General features: G+C 36.1%; 4 protein-coding genes across 5 annotated transcripts; 2 read left to right on the top strand and 2 right to left on the bottom strand.

The window, feature by feature from the left end:
- The first annotated feature begins 1,455 nt into the window (after positions 1 to 1,455).
- On the top strand, positions 1,456 to 9,887 carry LOC145229331 (uncharacterized). 2 transcript variants are annotated; one of them, XM_080094652.1, is made up of 13 exons: positions 1,456 to 1,606; positions 1,683 to 1,966; positions 2,034 to 2,085; positions 2,407 to 2,543; positions 3,704 to 3,882; positions 3,950 to 4,006; positions 4,125 to 4,293; positions 6,352 to 6,492; positions 6,673 to 6,741; positions 6,813 to 6,961; positions 7,932 to 8,098; positions 8,200 to 8,287; positions 8,448 to 9,887. In XM_080094652.1, exons 2-13 carry the CDS (start codon positions 1,700 to 1,702, stop codon positions 8,794 to 8,796), a joined length of 1,824 nt encoding a protein of 607 aa, XP_079950778.1. In that variant the 5' UTR covers positions 1,456 to 1,606; positions 1,683 to 1,699; the 3' UTR covers positions 8,797 to 9,887. The 2 variants fall into 2 exon arrangements, with proteins under 2 accessions (XP_079950778.1, XP_079950776.1); XM_080094650.1 differs by having other exon boundaries at positions 1,505 to 1,606; positions 4,122 to 4,293.
- Positions 9,888 to 10,737: 850 nt separating this feature from the next.
- LOC145229205 (transcription initiation factor TFIID subunit 9-like) lies at positions 10,738 to 13,948 on the bottom strand. The gene is made up of 5 exons (XM_080094505.1): positions 13,791 to 13,948; positions 13,419 to 13,555; positions 13,220 to 13,357; positions 12,978 to 13,064; positions 10,738 to 12,903 (listed from the first exon to the last, which is right to left on the bottom strand). The coding sequence occupies exons 1-5, from the start codon at positions 13,945 to 13,947 to the stop codon at positions 12,838 to 12,840; spliced, it is 585 nt and encodes a 194-aa protein (XP_079950631.1). The 5' UTR covers position 13,948; the 3' UTR covers positions 10,738 to 12,837.
- A 24-nt stretch (positions 13,949 to 13,972) lies between these two features.
- LOC145229204 (transcription initiation factor IIA subunit 1-like) lies at positions 13,973 to 15,533 on the bottom strand. Its single transcript, XM_080094504.1, has one exon. It carries the CDS (start codon positions 15,312 to 15,314, stop codon positions 14,346 to 14,348), a length of 969 nt encoding a protein of 322 aa, XP_079950630.1. The 5' UTR covers positions 15,315 to 15,533; the 3' UTR covers positions 13,973 to 14,345.
- Positions 15,534 to 16,189: 656 nt separating this feature from the next.
- Positions 16,190 to 18,063, top strand: LOC145230307 (prefoldin subunit 3-like). Its single transcript, XM_080095698.1, has one exon. The coding sequence runs from the start codon at positions 17,177 to 17,179 to the stop codon at positions 17,705 to 17,707; it is 531 nt and encodes a 176-aa protein (XP_079951824.1). The 5' UTR covers positions 16,190 to 17,176; the 3' UTR covers positions 17,708 to 18,063.
- The last annotated feature ends 1,485 nt before the right edge of the window (positions 18,064 to 19,548 follow it).

Below are 19,548 nucleotides of genomic sequence, written 5' to 3'. Positions count from 1 at the left end.
CTTAACCGTTGTGCAATAAACAACAAGGGTTAATTTGACATTTTTAGGGCTACTGACACTTTTGTAGCATCATTCTTCTGTGACGTCATAGTTTGTAATTTTATTTTTTTAAATGGGGTAAATGCAAGACACGATAACAAAAGGCTTAAGAAACTTTTTTTATTTATAATTTAAGAAATGTTATTTATAATAGACACTAACGGGGCAATGTAACTTATTTTTTTTTAAGCATGGCAAATAAACGATTAAATTGAAATAAGGGTTTGATAATAAAGTGCCTATTTAGAGCTCTATTTTGATCTTATTTGTAACCAAAAGCTGTCTTACAGATCACAACAAAGTTGGATATCTCTGTGCACTTTGCAATTAGGTGTGCCACGAACAAAATTGTGGAAACACTGGTTAATGATCTACTCAAATAAAGATCTAATAGTTAAAATAGTTATTTGTGTAAAATGTTTATGTTTAATCAAATATTTTAGCATTTTTTTCTTAGGCAAAACTTTTACGCAAGTATTTTAGCTGAGTCGTATTTAGGGCCTTTCTGTGCATCGACAAGGCTACTTTGAAGTCTTTACCAGGTCTTTTATTGTGCATAAAAGCTAAAATGATAAAATGCTTGTATTTACTTTTTTTAAATTAAACGATGATATATTGCATTGTTGTTTTCACTTGTTTAGGCCTGAATCGGAAGCTGGTCATAGAAATAACACACCACGTGATAAGATTATTGAACCGTGTCCGTGACAAAATCCGCGAATCTGAATCTTTGTTGGAGAGCTTTTACCTGGCGTGGTGAAAGGTTGGTTCTTGCAATTGGTGACATTAGTCTAAGGGCTATATTTTGATCCCAGCAATGTTGTCACACGTGCAGTTTTTACAGGACGGTTGTAGCATTTATTGGGCATACTTTGGGAAACATGGTCTAAATGCTGATATCAGTTACTTGTTGGTGATTTCGCAAAATTTTAGACGTTAGTTAGTCCTTAGCTCGTTGCTCAATTCAACAACGTGTTAGCTTTGTATCCTCTTTTCGATGTACGTTTTTGAAGGCTGTATCCTTGACATTGTTTATGAATTGGATTTATTACAAATATTGAAAAATAATAAAAATAAACAATAATGTTTTAGGGTTCGTTAATTTGCTGACCTATACTAAGATTGGTTAAAATGATGTGTAACAGTTAAATAAATACTCATGTTATGAGTGTTGCACCTAGATTATTCAAACTTTGCATATATATTTACGAAGTTGGACTCCGCCTCGCCAATGTCGTGACTAGTGATGGTCCTTTACGATGTCAGATAAAATCGTTTGTTTTGTTTATGGTACAGCAATATAAGGTGGTTTACTTGAAGTTGCAATAGGATTTATCTGCATCACTCATAAGCATCTAACATAAACAATTTGTTTTTTTTAATTTATTGATTGTGTCTTCAACTTAAACAAAGCAATAAAAAGGTGTGGTAGGCTTTTTTGTTTTTTGAAGTATTTGCAATAACAACACACCTAGGCATACCTATGTGATCAAACTTGGGTATGTCAGAATAAGTCCAACACTTCTTAGGTCACCACAAGTCTTCATGTTTATTCTGACTCCTAGAGGTCTGTGGTATATCTGAAAAGCTATTAAGTTGTACTAGCTTCGTTGTAAATTTTTAAAATGTCATACATTTTGCAGGTTAGACACTTCAGGGTATGGCTGTTCAAGAGAATGTAGACACTTCTAGTTTGCCCAATGTGGTGCCACACTCAAATATAATAAGCATTTCCACACTTAGTGGTAACCAGCCTGTTGTGGCATGCTTGCCTACAGACAAGGACAATGGGGGAAGTGAGCAAAAAGTCAAACCTGTGTATCAGCAGGTGACCCAGGCCAGAATTATTCAGGCTCTTCCTGTGAGCAGCGTTGCCAACACAACTCAAACACCCATATTTCGAATCATTAAGAATCCTGGTGATGCGGTAAATACCATTTATAATGACTATTGAACCAAATGTAGGGGGAATTTAAACACTTTTGTTTTTATAGGCAACAATTTCTGGTGCCAATGTCATTAAAGCTTTTCACAGTCCAATTAAAGGTATGAAAACAACTTAACCAATACTTTTGATCATACACAATAAAAGTAATTTTTGCAATGAGTAACAACAAAAATGTGTAAAATAATGACTTAGGATTGTGAGAGTCATGTGTGGTAATGCATACAAATTAAAGCTTTGTATTTTGTTGAAGAATAAAAATTCTGTCTTTGTGAATAAATATTATTTTTGTTGATAAATATTTAATTTCACAAGGTGACTAAACATGTTACCTAAATAAATATGTACACCTTGATAAATGACATCTAGTAAAAAATTATGTTGTGAAGCCTCTAACTTTAAAGTGAGTTTTTGTTTTCTAGGTGTCATTAACATTCCATCTGGCTCTCGAGTTGTTGCGCGTTCAGGCCCGAAACTAAAAGTGGGTGACACAATAACTATACAAAAGCCGACAGCCAACAATGATAATTCGACATCACGTCCTACTGCTTGTTCTGTGGTATGATTTTGTGTGCTTGTTGTGGTTAATATGTTGGCTGTTGATGGTAAACTTACATTTTTTTCCATTTTTTAAACAAACTGTTTTGGTATAGCCCATGTCATTGAAAAAATATAAATATTATTATGGAGTCCTTTACTTGGAGAGGGCACAAATGTTTGTTTTCTATCTATATTTTTTTTGTTCAACGCTGGTTTTTCACCTGTTTGATCTTAAAAGAATGCTTTTAAATTTGCCTAATTGATAGTTGGTAATCCAAAGCTGATTCAGCCACAGCCTGCCAAATTGTCCCATTTTTAAATGGCTTCTACTACTACTAATACTAGAGTACATAATCCAGAAGTTCATATTTTGTTGGTTGGTGTTTTTAAGCTTTTTTGTAACTTTGGTTGGTTTCACCCATTTTTACCTCAATTCCAATGTGCAAAAAAAGTAAACAGTTTTTGATTGATAGTTCCTAGTTCTGTTTAAATTTTAGACTTGTTGGTCCTGTTATGGCCTTCATAGCCCTTTATGTGTGTTTAAACATGTTAAGTTTGAATTTTAGAAAGTTAGCATGTGCTTTTTTAGTTCAGCACAGGGCTGCTGCCTCATTGTTTTGACGTGAAACAAACATTCCAAACAAAACTAAAATTTAGTGTAATTCCATCAAATATACAGCCGTTGTTGAACTTAAAAAGTATAAACTGTGTGCTATGGAAAAAACTTTTTAAAAGATTATTCAACTGTCATTCAGCATAGCTAGCACACTGTGAGAGGCTACTTTAGGGCAACAAACATGTTATGAAATGAAGTGGTGAAAATTTATTATGTACATGCCACAATCTGGCTCTTTAATCAGCTTTACAACAATATCTGGGTTTTCAAGATGCTTAATGCTTTCATTAATTTGTCTTTATATGTGGAAATCTAAAAATAATTGCAACATATTAATACCATTACCAATTGTGAGAGGGACGATTCTTATTTTCAGAGGCAGTGATATGATATTAGTATCAAATATGGTAAACCAGAAAATAGGAAAATATAAATTGGTAGTATGCAGGAAAGTCACCTGTGTTGTCTATTTCATTTACTGCCTTGATACAATAGAGTGCACAAAAATTTTATAAATCAATTTTCATTCCTCTCATGTGTTTAACTAAACTTCTTGCTGTCAGATTCCTTCAACCCCAACAAAACTAGTATCAGTGGTTTCATCAACTCAAGCTTCAAGTTATATTAACCCAACCAACTCTGGTGCAATTCCACACATGACTGCAGTTGTTCAGCCCAACTCTTTTGTACAGCAAATATCGCCTGCCAAACTTACAACCATATCACCATCATGGTCTCAGAGGTTGGCATTTTTCACATGATAAAAAAAAATATGTTAAGGTACTAAATTCACTATTTTTGTTTTGTAGTCCTCATTACAAACGCTCAGCAGTTTTTTGTGATGCTGCACCTCCAAGTAGTGAAAGGTAAGTTGTGTTTTATCTGTAAACTTGTATACAAACTGTGTAAAAACATGTGGTTGGAAACATTAAAAGCTAACTGTAACGTATAGATATATTAGCAATGTGTATTTTATATCAGCAGCAAGCGCAGGAGGCCTCTTACCTCAAGTGAAAAAGGCAGCAAGGGCTTGCGTCATTTTGCAATGCTTGTCTGTGAGAAAGTGAAGAAAAAGGTGACGACAACATACAATGAAGTGGCTGATGAGCTTGTTGCTGAATATGCCGATGCCCAGAAGCTTGTCACTGACCAAGTAAGCTCAAACTTTTTCCCTTAACCATCACATTTTTATCCTAAAGGTTTACACATCTAACAATTTGCAAGCCCATGGCATGTATGGCCCAAGTATGAAGGCTATATTCTCCTGGGAACAGCCTTTTTTCTAGCCATCTGTCATGTGAAGTTTGCATTGGTATAAAAGTCATTAAATTTTGCCCCAATATGTCTGTAACGTTTTTTTATTTTGTATGAAATTTGTATAATAAAATACTAAAATGTGAAGTTAATGAGAATCCTATTGTTCTAAAATACAAGAATTTTTGTGAGAATACAAACATAAGAGTCGTCTGGAATGTTTAATATTTATTTGAAGGTGTGGTTTTGAATAGAGTAAGTATGACCCTGGTATTTTACATGACTTCCCTCCAAAGCTTACCTCTTTTGTCAATGTGGCAACAAAGCATGTTGTTTTCCACCTCTAGTGTTTGTGTTATGACTTGTAGTGAATGGCAGGCGTCATTTCCCTAACGGCTTTAGCCCATCGGCATGGGCCACTTTACTGCAAATGTTTTGGAATAAAAACATGGTGTTGGAACAGACATGCGTGGTAGTATAAACGTTTTGAAAAATGCTATGCTGTGTTGACTCTAGCAGGGTCGACAAACATGATTCGTTTGACTTGTGTGCCTGTGCACAACGCTTCTGGAGTTCGGTTTTCCAAGTTATCGATTATACTTGCACCCATGTGTCCTGTTATAAAACATGTAAAGTACATTGTAACGGCGGTAATACTAGTCCGGCGCCCTACAAAGGGCTTCTCCACAACGACGTTGCGTTCAGTCAGAGCTGCGCGGTCTCCTTTTGGAACCATTGATTAACACGCGCGCAGAGAGCAGATGTAACAGCTACAGAAGTGGGAAGGACGTGCCCATTAGCGGCGGTCTGTGCGCAAAGGATGTGCGCAGCCCAGTGCTTATTTGCTACATGCTTCAAGCCAGTCCCGCTCGCTTCCAGGCGTGGTGTGTAGGCTGAGCGCGCCGCTGTCCCATAAACTCAAAACGTTTTCAAACATTTGATCGCCGGGGGAATGAAAAGCGGTGAGAGGCGCGGCGCTGGCTCAAGTATGCGCCTTCCACCTTTCCACTAACCCGCCGCATTGTTTCGCTTCGCTTTGTGTCCTGAATCGACCATTGGCCCTCGGCCCGCCGGTATTCACTCAGCAAAAACTATTTAGCAGCGAAAGTGGCCTTAAAAAATCCGCCTTCAGGAAACGCCTAAAAGTTTTAATTGAACGAATGTTTGCGTAGAGGGGGAAAGATGCAATGTTTCACTACAAAGGGTATTCACGAGGCGCCATGGGTATCGAATATCCCCTCCTTTTGCTGACCGTAGCTTGATTTTCCTTTTGGTGGTAAAAATATTAGACTCCGTTTTCACGTTCCGTTGTGTTCTCGAATCGAAGGAGCATCTTTTTCTTCAAACATATAAATCTAAAAAACGAATTTCGCGGGTCGTAAATTCCATTGTTGCTTGATTTAGCCTGTGTAGTATTGGCCTGGGTTAGTAGGTTTCGCTCACATGAGTTTCGCTGTCCTCTTTACTCATTTACCTTTATTGGCCCCAAAAATGTCCGTTTCATTTTTTTCTATTTACCTTTATTGGCCTCAAAAATGCGACTTTTATTGAATGTTGAACATATTTTTGAAAACGTCCATGTCAGTGTAATATGTTACGTATGCGTAGGTGTGGGAGGATGAAGAGGTTTTGTTTTCAAGGCGATCGTGCATAAATGGCAACCGGTACCTACGATTTAATTGATTTGGATTATTTTCGTAAAATACAGCGATTTAACATCATTTCACTTATATACTGTGCAAAGCCCTTAGCGTAAACTCCAAATCTGCACAAGTTTGAAATGTTTTTATGTGGGTCTTTGCTAAAAACTTTGATGTATTCTATACCGGAATGCAAATGCAACTGCACTGACTTGGTCTGAAAAATTGACAAGCTGAACGTATTTACCACATAGTAAAATCATTACTTTTAAGTATTCCTAATAATGTTTAATATTTTTCATTCTCTTTTTGTACAGTATGACCAGAAGAACATTCGTCGGAGGGTTTACGATGCCCTCAACGTTCTCATGGCTATGGACATTATATTCAAAGACAAGAAGGACATACACTGGGTCGGTTTGCCCACCAATTCCGCGCAAGAAGTCCTTGCCTTACAGGTGAATACGAAAATCGGATCCGCCCGTGAAGTATGACGCATCGTACGCTTGAACTTTGCTTGCGTCTGTATCTCCCACGCAGCAAGTGTTATCTGGCCGTTGTGACAAACGCACGCAAACCCACTCACCGAGCGTTTAACATTTTTTGCGTGCCTCGTCACTATATTTGCTTTGTTGCAGAACGAAAAGCGAAAAAGGGAGCAGAGGATACAACAGAAAACTCTTCAACTCCATGAGCTGATTCTACAGGTACCAGTTGCCCCACAGCGTGATTTTAATTCCATTTGCTCTGGACGTTATACATTATTTCGTTCGTGCAGCAAATCGCCTTCAAAAACCTTGTCCAACGCAACAAGAGGCTTCAACAGACGCAAGGTTCACCGCCTGACAATTCTTCGATCCAATTGCCTTTTATTATTGTTAACACCAGCAAGAAAACTGTGATTGATTGCAGCATATCAAACGACAAGTAGGCAACCTATCTACTTTATTAAGTATTAAAAATGTGATTGTTGGTACAAAAGATGTACAAAAAATAATCAGTCATTTTCCAGAAAAACATGTAAGAACTAGGGATGTGCCAAAACTGCCGATGTTCTGTTAACAGTGATTTTTATTCTTGGATACCCTTTCGAACAATAGTTTTGTATAGAGGGCATAAATATGTTAAATTAATGCTCGGGTCAGTGTGTGCAATTGCTCAGCCGAGCACTGAACATCAAAAACAGCGATGCTCCGGTACCGAGTACTCAGGGTATTGGCTCGGCTCGGTCCATCCTAGTAAGAACCACACAAATTACTTTAATTCAGAAGCAATCCTGAGTTTTTGATTCGGTTTTTAGTGAAAAACTTTCCAGCAGTTGGGAATTTACAAGTAATTGACAAAAATAGGTGTAATTTTGACACAAATGAGGCTTCCACAGTTTTCAAACCACTTTCATAGTTGGTACTACACTTAATAAAAAGTAAAAAAAAAACGTTTAAATAATATACAGTTGAAATACACAATATAAAAACTTGGTATTGTATGTATTGTACAATGAAGTTTGGCCCTTTTATGTAACAGATTGTGTGTGGAAAAACTTGTTTTATATTTTTTATGGCTCTTTTTACAACGAATTAACCGCCTTTTAAACAGACATTTTTTTAATTAAAACTCTGGAATGTTTAAGTCAACTTTGCCTTGTATGCAAATGTGTTGCCGTTCTGCACCGTAATGGACAGGCCTAATTACCTGACAAAAACTTTCTGTTATGCCCAAAATATTAGTAAAAGGTCAAAAAAGTCCAGAAATTTACTGGTATTGCGAGGTAATTAGGTGAATGTGGGATATGTTGTACTCCTGTGTCAATGTTTCAACTTTTTGCATCAGCACAGTAACTTTTGTTAATAAGCAACATAGTTATAAAATAATGGTTTCTGTGTTTGGTGATTGTCAGGTATGAGTATATGTTCAACTTTGACAATACATTTGAAATCCATGATGACATCGAGGTTTTAAAGAGAATGGGCATGGCATATGGTTTGGAATCTGGGAACTGTTCTGAAGAAAACCTAAGGACAGCTCAAACCCTTCTTCCACCTGCACTTAAGCCCTATTTGCAAGGTATTTCACAGATAAAACCTCGAGTAGGTAGTTTTCTTGCCAAAACTACACAAATTGTTTTTGTTTACGCAAACTTCGCTTGATTCCACTTTTGTTTACAGAAATGGCTGGTTTTCGCAAAGACTCTGTTACTATTGGATCTCCCAATATGTCCTACACTTTGCAAGATGCTCCAAGAATTTTGCCAACGTAAGAATAACCAGTTGAATTATTATTTAATGTGACTAATGGCCAATGTTTTTACAACTTCAACAATTTTTTTTAAGCACTGATAAATTGTACATAAACAATTAAAACATGTTTTTAAAATTGCCCCAAATTTGAATACTCTTCTCAAAAATATTTACAGAAGTGAATTGCTGAACATCGGTGAAGAATGTGAGACAACGACCACCACCACAACTCACAACAACTTTGATGACAATAACACCTACATTAAGATTGAGGACGATCATGTGAATTCAGGTTTCATGCTTCCAAACGATCCAAATGATCATGAAGTTGCCATGGTAACAGATGGCAGTCAGGCGAGTAGTGGATCAAGTGGGATGGCTATTGGATTCACTTCTTCGTCTCGATCTTCTTCCGATCTACACAGTGGCCTGCTGTCACTTACACCTGGAAGTAGCAATACTGGAATTGAGTCTGACAATGACTCTTGCGACTCCACACAACTGGATGTTGTATATGACACCTGAGCAAAGTTATGAGTTGAGATGTTTTGTGAACTGCCTGAGGTTGGATTGCAGCAAAGGTTAAAAGACCATTATTTCGGCGATAATTGACTTATGCCTCAGAATGCAATACCTGTTGCCTTACAATTCCACAGATGGACACCTGTTCCTAGTTGTAATGTTCAAGTAGGCAAACTTAAGGCAAGGGCTATGAAACAAGTTGTTACATACCTTTCTGCATTTTCTCTCATTTGACTTTTTAATATTGGAATTGTAAATGCATGGGACCATATTCCCCCTTTGGGTTAGGTTTTCCAAAAAACTTTGCAACAGAAGAAAAAAGTATTTCAGTCCATGTATTTTTTTGAAGTAGTGTATTTCAGTGAAGTCTTAATGTGGTTTATATTTTTGTGTAACAAACATGCAAAAGCAGAATCTGCTTAAACATTCACTTTCTTGGTTCTTAATACTTTTGTACTCTTTACAAAAATATTCTAGACACCACGTTAATATTTTATGAAAATTTGATTTGGTCTTCTGCATCTGTAAGTTTCATGTTATTGGCGACATTATAATGTTGTCTGGTGTACTGTTTGCTCAGGGATGTACATACAGTTTTGCATGACTATGTTAATTTAGTCCAACTTTAGGAACACTCTTTCTAAACAAGGTTATTTGGTTCCCTTCTGTTCTAATGTAGATTTAAAGCATCATACATTTGGTTCTTTACTGATTATTTGACTTGTTGCAATAGCTTTATAGTGAAACTTGTTCTCATACATTCAAGATATTTTTGTACTTCTTCACTATATATCACTGCAAAATGCAGTTTTAAAATTTCAAATTTTGTTACATTACCATAGTGTTTGACTATTAAACTTGCTTGCTTCAAGGCAAAGTGAACAACGGGAAAAGCAGAGGGTTTGCTTTCACTTTGCTTTGTTGCTGCTATGTTTTATAGATAAACCTGTTTTTGTTGAAATGTTCAGTTATAGTGTGATTTTATACAAATAATCTAGGACAAGAAGTCGCTCACTTTGATTTTACTCACAAAAAATTGCTGCCTGTTTGTGTGATATGACGTCATGCAGAAAATAGAAGATTTCGTTTTGTAATTGTGTCGCTTCGTCCTTGTAAGGTTAGTGGCTACCTATGTGTATGTAATTGAGTAAAAAGGAGTGATGGGCTCTCAGGGGTATCCAGATTATCCGATCTCCACCAGTTTAGCAGCAACGACAGGTTTTTGAACAAAAATTGGGTTTAACGCACAGGCGAGAGTAAATAGTTCTGACAAGTTTTTGCGTGCGTTAAATGTGTGAAGTACATTTCACAAAATGGCCCGATTTTCTCGCTGTGTGTTCCACTTTCGTTTGGTTGGTCATACGTACATTAACTTTCTTTTATTGTAGACATAATCAGTTAGAGCAGGGGTCATCCAACTTTTTTTACGGCGGGCAGGATAACACTTCAAGAGGCATGCGAGGGCCATGTAGCTTACGAGCTCTAATCTAAGACAACGCCGTTGCAAAACTTCAAAAAAGGTCTGCGAAACCCCTTTCTGAGAACAGCAAGAGTACAAATTTAATTAGATTCAGATTGTACTACTGTCAAATGGTAAAATTAAGTAGTCGAGTAGTGATCTTTAACCTTTTTAGCTAAATCGCCTCTTTTTAGGGCACTTTTTTAAATCAACCTTGCTCGCGAGATCACCAAAAACACAAACAACCGCCAACGAGCACAATTTATTCAAATAGCAGCATGTTTAAGCTGATGCACCACATGTGCCTGGTTTTAGTTTGCCAGATAAATAAATGTGCTTGTGGTACTGTTCTTTTCACAGCTAAGTCTCAAGTCAAGTCTTTGATTCGGGGACTCGAGTCTCCACATCAACGGCGTCAGGTGAAAGACTATAGCTGATACACACGGTTTACTTAAACTTCGGATAAAAAAAATGGTTCAATCAAGTCTCTGTCTTGTCTGATTTTTTTATTGCTTCATGATATTTGTACTTCATGTAATGTACGGGCACATCAAAAATTGTATATAATAGAAATGGAAAAAATAGATACTGTAGCGACCCCTGTCGCCGCACGCTTTAATACACACATTTCCAACCTTTTTTACCATCTCCAACTTAGTTATGTAAAATCATATGTTACTATTGCATCCATAACTAATTCATTTTAATCATAAAAGCTTTGTTTTAGCCCAAAGTACCTCGCCTTTAACAAGCTTTAAAGAACATGACATCTATTAAATGAACAAAAAAGGTCAGTCAATTGCAGACATGGGGTCGAATACACGCGTCCTGTATTCGAATACTTTACGAATACCTGCATGACTGTATTCGAATTCATGAATACTTTGGCAATTTTTGAGTGACAGCAATTCGAATGGTATTCGAATAAAACGAATCAAGTATTTGTATTCGTGAATGGTTGACCAAACTACAACGACAAGTAATTCGAATACTATTCGAATAAACCAAGGCATGTATTCGTATTCATGAATTCTAAGCACTTTTTAAAGTTCGGCAATTCGAATTGTATTTGAATAATGCGAGTCAGGTATTCGTATTCACGAATTGTTTCGTAATGTTAAGGTGGCAGCAATTCGAATTGTATTCGAATAAAGCGTGTCAAGTATTAGTATTCATGAATAGTTGACCAAAAAACAACAACGTGTAATTCGAATACTATTCGAATAAACCCCAAGCGTGTATTCGTATTCATGAATACTTCGTACTTTTTGAGATGTAGCAATTCGAATTGTATTCGAATTAATAGTTCTAGTTATTTGTATTCACGAATTGTTCAGTTGTTGTAAGAAGCAAGCAATTCGAATAACATTCAATTTGTTGCGGAAAATAAAAGAAATAAGTTGCGGAAAATAAAAGAAATAAAATGTCCCGAAACTTAAAAGGTATTCGATCAAAAAGTAACATGGGTTTATGAATTGCAATTTTATTGGTAAAAATGTAAACCAACGAGCTTTTTTTGCCACATTAGCTTGGCTGATTTAAGTCTCCGTTATAAAATGTTTGCTTCATGAACACGCTACACCTGTCATGTGCTGAGAACAACCCAATGTTGCAAGCTTTGTAACACAATTTCATTTATGTAGCGTCACAATTAAACTTCTATATGTCATTGTTTCGTAACATTAACAAAAACTTGTCAAATCAGGTCACATTCACTGCCAATTTGAATTGTATTCGAATCTATTTGGCAAAAACATAACAAAATATTCTCGACTACTTCTAGTCTGAAGGTAATCGACAATTGGAATTGTATTCGTAAAAATGTAGTCATGTATTCGATTTTACGTATCTTACGTTGCCAAAGGCTGACAACAATTCGAATTGTATTCGTAAAAATGTAGTCATGTATTCGATTTTGCGAATTGTTACGTAGCCACAGGCTGACAACAATTCGAATGGTATTCGTACAAATGTAGTCATGTATTCGATTTTACGAATTGTTACCTTGCCAAAGGCCGACAACAATTCGAATTGTATTCGTAAAAATTATCGTGTATTCGAATTTGCAAATTCTTAGGTTGGCAAAAACCTACAACAATTCGAATTGTATTCGAATAAATTTACTCAGGTTTTTGTATTCATGAATTGTTGGTTCAAAAGTTAACTTCAACTATTCGAATTGTATTCATGGACTATCGAACGAAAGCCACAATCATTCGAATACAGCACGAAGGTGCCAAAACCTGTATTCGAATGCATTCGAATACGAATGGCCCCATGTCTGGTCAATTGCCCCCATTTAACACTAAATTTCCAGTCTTGTGGGGTGCACGTCTATTGCTGGGAATCAACTCACGCAAAGATTACTTTTGGGGAGCAAATCAATACTATATTGTGTAACCATATGGTTATCAAGAATTTCAATTGTATAATTCCACTCTACAAGAAGCACAAAAAATAGAAGTGCAACAAAAGTATTCAAAATGCACAAGACAGTTAGTTTCCATATAGCCCTGCTTCTTGGAATTGCCTCTTGGAACGGGTGCAACATTTTAAAATTTGATACTAAACTTGGTGGTCAAATTTTAATCATCATAATCATCTTCTTCATGCCACTTTCGTTTAGCTGAGTTTCCTGTTGGCATAATCATCTGAAAGAAAAACACAGTACTTTTTGTCAACAAAACAAAAACTTTCTAAGAACCAATTTGATTTGATTAGTTACCTGAGGATTTACAAACTGAGGTTTTGATGAAACATTTGCTGGGGAATTAACAGAACGACTGTTGATGCCAGCAGCTCTTTTTTGAGTCTAAAAATATGGATGAAATAAGATGTACCATATTTTTATGGTAATGAACTATTATAACTCATTTTTTAAACACAAAAATAGTGATGGTTTGGAGTTCTTTTATGACACTAAGATGGTTTTACAAAAACAATACTACATACAACACTAAAACTTGCCTTTTTGTCTGCCATGGACTTTAGTCTGTAGTTCACTGAGGAAAGGCAGTATCGATCAGGAGGTAACCTTGCACCAGAAAAGGTCTTAAGCGATGGAAGAGCAGTCGTGTTCTTCTGTCTGGCCACATCAACTAAAAACTGTGCAACTTTTGTAATTAAATTTTGGTAATCAACCATCGAGTGTTGTCACCCAGCATACTTCTCTAGGAGGTGGATTTGTAAAAGAATGATCAAGCTGTGACTTTATGGCAAGTTTTGTGTCATCTAATGTCACTGTAGATCGTCCAGCATGATTTGCAAAAGTTTTTGCATCATCCAGAACTTCTGAAACATACCCTAAACAAACACACATGATTTAAAAAAACAAAGGGAGTTAGTTATCCTCAACCACAACATTTTGCCCAAAAAACATGAAACAACAATTTTTTTACACCAATTTTTTTTTTACACAAACATACATCAAAATTGTGAAAGGTTAGCAGAATCTTCAGTTTTTAACAACCTCTTCATTATGTTTTAGGCAGAGCTCCAAATGAATATGAATAATGTTTGGTAAATTGATAATACATACTGTAAGTTAACTCCAGCATCTGATGTATTACTTTAGGTTCATAATCTGTTACTCCCATATCCTTTAACATTGCCACAATTGTGTGCGCATCTTTTGGCATGTTAGCCAACATTGTTGTCTCATCCGATGTATTGCTAATTGTGTTCATAGAAGTCATAGTTACATTAAATCTTTACAACCACCTAATAATAAAAAATGTGATGTCAAATCAGTTCAACTGATCAACACAATTTAACAAATCCAACAATGGCAGTATTTGCCACAAAAATTACAAACATAATTTGTATAAATTTTCAGGCTGTACAAACAGTTTATAACACTAACAAAATAATGACATGTTTTTGACTTGAACTGGTGCATTGCAGGATACTGCAAACACTTGAAAACATAATGGAATGCAACCTGAATGTCTTACTTTCACCACTGATTAAAAAAATTAATGTATATAAGTTCCATATGCATTTTGGAGACCATCATGAAGTCGGGGTTAGCAAAATAACATCAAGATAGGTTCTTTAATGAATTTCACAATGACAAAACTATGCAATGTTCAGTTTACCAATCAGCCTCCCCATTTGCCTTCTGAAAAACAAAGTCTTTCCCATTTAAATTCATTATTCCTACTTTTAAGTTAAACTTCCATCTAGATTTGGTGCGGTGAATTTTGTCATATTGGCACACAACTACATTGTCAGTATCAAACAATTCAACAGGGTCCTCATCAGAACCATCATCATCTGAACACAATGGTTCTTCATCTACAACATCTTCCTTATCAGCTTTGTCTTCATCATCTTCTTCGTCATCATCTTCATCATCGTCGTCATCATCATCATCATCATCCTCAGAAGAGGATCCAACATTACCATCTACTTGTGCAATAAACTTCAGTGTTTTAGCTTTGCATTTTTTATCAGTTATTCTATTTGAGATTTTTTCCCTGGAAGGCATACAGTGTGTACTGGTGGATGGTTGGCAGTCTGACGCTCCATCTAGCTGAATTACTGCAGAAGATTGTGTTTGTTTACCAGCATCAGCTGATGAGGAAACTGGCTTCTGAGTGGCCAATACAACCTTAGCCTGTGATGTGTTTTGGTGAGTGGATGGCTGGTAGGATGCATATATTTGAGCTTGATTTGCAGTTGCAGAAGTACGTTGTTGTTGATAAACAACACTGCTTGGTAAAGCCATTGCTGCTTGTTGTCCAGCACCGGTCATCTGTAAGGCTTGTCCACCAGGAATTGTCCGATAAACGACTTGGTGGGGCAAGGCATCATTGCCCCCTGAAGTGTTGGCATACACATACATCGGCATTTGTGCGCCAGGAGCATGCCTGATATCGTCAGTTGGATTTTGAACTGCTTTGGACTGGACAACTTTTGCTTCCCATGTTTGCTTCAGTTCCTGTAACACTTGCTCATCTACACCATCATCTAAGAAAGACTCCCTAATGTTGTTTATAACATCATCTATAACAGTTTGATACAGTTTGGAAACCTGATTGGGATTTGACGACTTGGCCATTGTCTAAAAATTGAAAAAAAATGAATGATTGTTTGGCGATAAATATGAAAATGCTGTTCCATCCAATTGTGGTATGTTGACAGATGACGTATACATTAGGCGCAAATGGCCTAGCCAACACAAAGCAAAATAAGGTTCAAGTATTTAGCAAGTTGCTTCTGTCGGTACACGACTTACAAACATACCAACCATTAACATTTTCGCTCTTTGACTGCGATCCGCAATGACCACGCATTCTTATTTGGTCACGCGACACCTTGTGGTGGTTTACAAGAATTTACAGTTTTTTTAAAAAGGGTCTTCTGCCTTGTAAATATGTTCTGCGATAAAAATAAAACCAAATTTTTGAACTTTAAAAGTGTCGTAGGATTAAACAGTTAAACACAATTTAATGGCCAAAATGACAAATTGCGATAAAGCTGAAGTGAATTAAAATATATATTAAGAATCACACGCAATCAATAGATATAGATAGCTGGTATGTATGTTTTAACCAGAGACTACTAACTACTACTTAGTGGTTTACCACAGACGACTGGTTTATCCATATTGCGCTTACTTCACTTCATCAGCGCTTTCTTAAATGGTGCTCCGTAAAATAACAGAAAGTTCCTTTATATATGATCCTTGCATTTCAAGTCTTTTTTTTCTTGATTTACCCGAGTAATGCGCCCAAAAGTTTGCTGTTTACAGGTTTTCGTTTTTAAAAAAATACGTAGTCAACCGTAACCAACAAACAGTTGGTGCATAGAAATCTTGCAAATTTTGAGTTCGATCCAATGACTGCAAGACAGCTGAGAAGCATGGAAGGATGCAATTAAAGTTACAAACATGCAATATTATTGAAGAAAGTGGTCATTTATCAAAAAACAACTCTGCATTGGATTTAAATTGAGGAAATTATTTCTTATTCATATATTTGTTTTGCGTAAATATTCGCATGTAACGATTTGTGGTTAAGTTGTAACTGTTACGGAAAATACCAATAGTATACGAGGTACATGTAAAGTGTAACGTGTGGTGCACAGCATGCTGTTCGGTTGTAAAAGTCACTTGGCAACGAGAAGTGAGAAAATTTGGTTTTACAAGGTTAACATGATTTATTCAGTTAAATATACTTGTGGTATAATTCAATAAATCTTTCAGGCAACACTGTTGACTGTTGTCACAACAGTATGAATAATTTTTATTAGGTCCCTGCTTTATCGGTAATGCAACATTGCAACTCACAAGTCAAGTTTTATTTGCATATTCATTTCTTTATCACATTTTTACTTTTGAACGATTACATTATTACATATAGCAGGGACATTGAAGAAAACCATGGTCAAGTGTCCTGTTATTTGAATTCCTTGTTCGGTCAAAGGTTCGCAACCGACCTCAAGAACCTTGTGGGGTGCATCTGGTTGCATAGGATGGTGGTTGAATCGGCAGGTTCTGCTGGCCAAATTAAACCTGCCTATAAATGGAAACACCAGCGCAGTTCCTCATAACGTTTCCTTTGATCTCTTAGGCAGAGCTGTCCCGAGGACTCACAGTAATATTAATTTGCTTATATGCAAGAAGGATGTGTTGGATACAAACTATAATTTGTGCTTACAATTTGAGATTATTAAAACATATGTGAAACTGCTTTTAAAAGTTTAAAACCCAATGGTAAGACTAGTAATTAAAACATCTTGCACCACCACAATTGTACGAGTTGCCCTTGCCTGGATCATAATATCCCTATGACTTATATAATTGTTTAATTTGGGCTTTATATTTGAGAATTTTCAAATGATGGCAAACACATAACCTGGAAATACATATTTTTTAATAGAATATTAATCATTTAAAAGACAGAAACTAGTCTTTTAAAAATGACTGCGGAGGTTTCAAAACATTTGGGAATTCCAGAGGCTGTATTTGTAACTGATGTTGACTCATTCATGAAAGAAATGGGGACGACTGACGCAGAATCTCTTTTGCGCAAACTGGAAGAGAACTATCAAAAGTATAAGATGATGGAAATAACCCTGCTCCAAAAGAAAAAGCGACTTCAGCATCAAATTCCAGAGCTGAAGTCAACCTTGGATATTGTAAAGCATTTGCATGAGAAAAAGACTGGAACTGAAAAATCTAACTTCTTACTCTCTGCTGCACTTTATGCCAAGGCCGAAATTCCCCCGACTGAAGAAGTGTTTTTGTGGCTTGGGGCAAATGTTATGCTTTCCTACAGCACCAGTGAGGCTTTGGACCTTTTATCTCAAAATAATAAATCTGCAACTAAGAACCTCACATCCATCAAAAGTGATTTAGAGTATTTGCGAGACCAAATCACCACAACTGAGGTTACCATGGCAAGATTGTATAATTGGAATGTTAAAAAAAGAAGAACAACTGCAAGCTAGACACTGGGTATAAACTGATAAATGTTGTGCAAAATATGTGTAAAAAAATGCATGCACAATATATATGTAATAATAGCTTAACAGCTATAAAAAAATCAAAAAAACATCTATTTGCAAATGTTGTTTCTTCATGAGGATGCTAATTGTTTAAAAAAATATTTGCCTGTATTTACCGCCTTAGAACTATTATTTTCCGAAGATGAGTTTTATGCGATGATCAGACTGGCTGGTTTTCTGCTCCTCAAAATCAACTTTCAGATCTGTGTGTAGTGTTTTTTTAATAACATACAATTATTAGGATTGTGTACAATAATATTTTGAGTGTTTTTAATACAGTTACCAGTTACTACACAGTACACACAAACCCATTCTTGACACCAACTTGCAAAGTAATTTGCAAAAGCGACCGAAGACTTTGTTGTTCCCACTGTTGTCAAAAAAAAGTGCTTCAAACTTTTTTAATTTACAAACATGTTTGTTGGTTGTCCGAAGTTGATCATCCTTAAGTGGGCCTTGAGTTACCAAGCAGTTCATCCATTGGCCCAAAACGTCAAACTTTTAAAAAGACTATACTTATGTGATCCAGGAGTTTCATACTTAATTAGTTGTTGCATTGTAACTAATTTCAAAGCATTTTTAAGTCTTTGTTAAACTTAAAAAACTAATTACAACTCATTTCATATATCCGCAGTGTTGCAATTTTAAATCTGGTCCGCACCGTAATAGTTTTTTTTGCCTGAAACGAAAAGATTACCGGATTTAAAGCAACCTTGAAAGCATAAGATATTGCTTTTAATATCATGCCATAAGACCGCTTCGTTTGGTTCAAAACCGTGATACTGATTGCAAAATATTGTTTCCGGGTTTTGGATTAGATAGTAAACTATGACCTGCAACACGAATTTAAGTTTGACACGCTGGATGCAACTTATTGGGGTCGACCAAAGGCAAAAGAATATCGTGGGAGATCGGCGTGATAAAAAGGTCAAGAACCACGGATTTAACCTGTGACACCCCAAAGCATTTTCTTAGCAACAGTTGTATCATTTTTTAACGGCAAAAAATGTAGAACTGCTCATTAGTCGCATGTGGAAATGTACATACATGAAAATCGGCACCTGATGTGCCGAATCGTCATAAACTTTGGAAAGAAAAGGTTAGCACAATCGCCAGATAAATTTAGTTCAATTAAATAACCAAACCTATAGCACAAAGGAGGTAAAAAGATTTCGTATTTGTGAATCAAGCCTTTACTCGTTGCTGAGACGACCAACATTAGGCCTACTACACATCCTCTTTTTGGAGGACATGTCCTGCTTTTTAACAAAAACCATAAGTTGTCCTCCGAGGACACGCAAAGTGCCCAAATGTCCTCCTTTTTAAAGAATTTCTGATTTATCAAATACATTTGTGACAATTTTATGACTCTGAAAAAAACTAAGCTTATTTTTAAAGGATGCAGGTGAATTTTATATTTTTTAAAAATACAAGCTTATTTTAGTGTTGTGATAAACGTTAAACTGAGGCTTTTATTTTTTGGAGTTTCTCAAATTATTTTTTCATGTTCTTTTCAATAATGTGTCCTCCTTTTGAGGGATGGAAATATGGCAGGCCTAACTAACATGAAACCTGAGAAGAAGCTGCTTTTTATCTGTTTCGTTTTATTTGATTTTTCGGGTATCAGGCCGCACAGAAACTTGCATGTCGCAAAAACATAACCTAAGTTTTATGACTAGATAAAGAATTTACCGGACGCAGATGTCCGTAATTTTGACGTACAATCTTGTGTAAAAAAAGTTTTCAAAATTACTCCATGTGTCCGAAATTCTTTCCATTTACAG

This window comes from Phallusia mammillata, chromosome 5, assembly GCF_965637545.1.
Source record: "Phallusia mammillata chromosome 5, kaPhaMamm4.hap1.1, whole genome shotgun sequence".
Classification (NCBI taxonomy): Eukaryota; Metazoa; Chordata; class Ascidiacea; order Phlebobranchia; family Ascidiidae; genus Phallusia; species Phallusia mammillata.
This window is presented reverse-complemented; position numbering and strand designations above follow the sequence as displayed.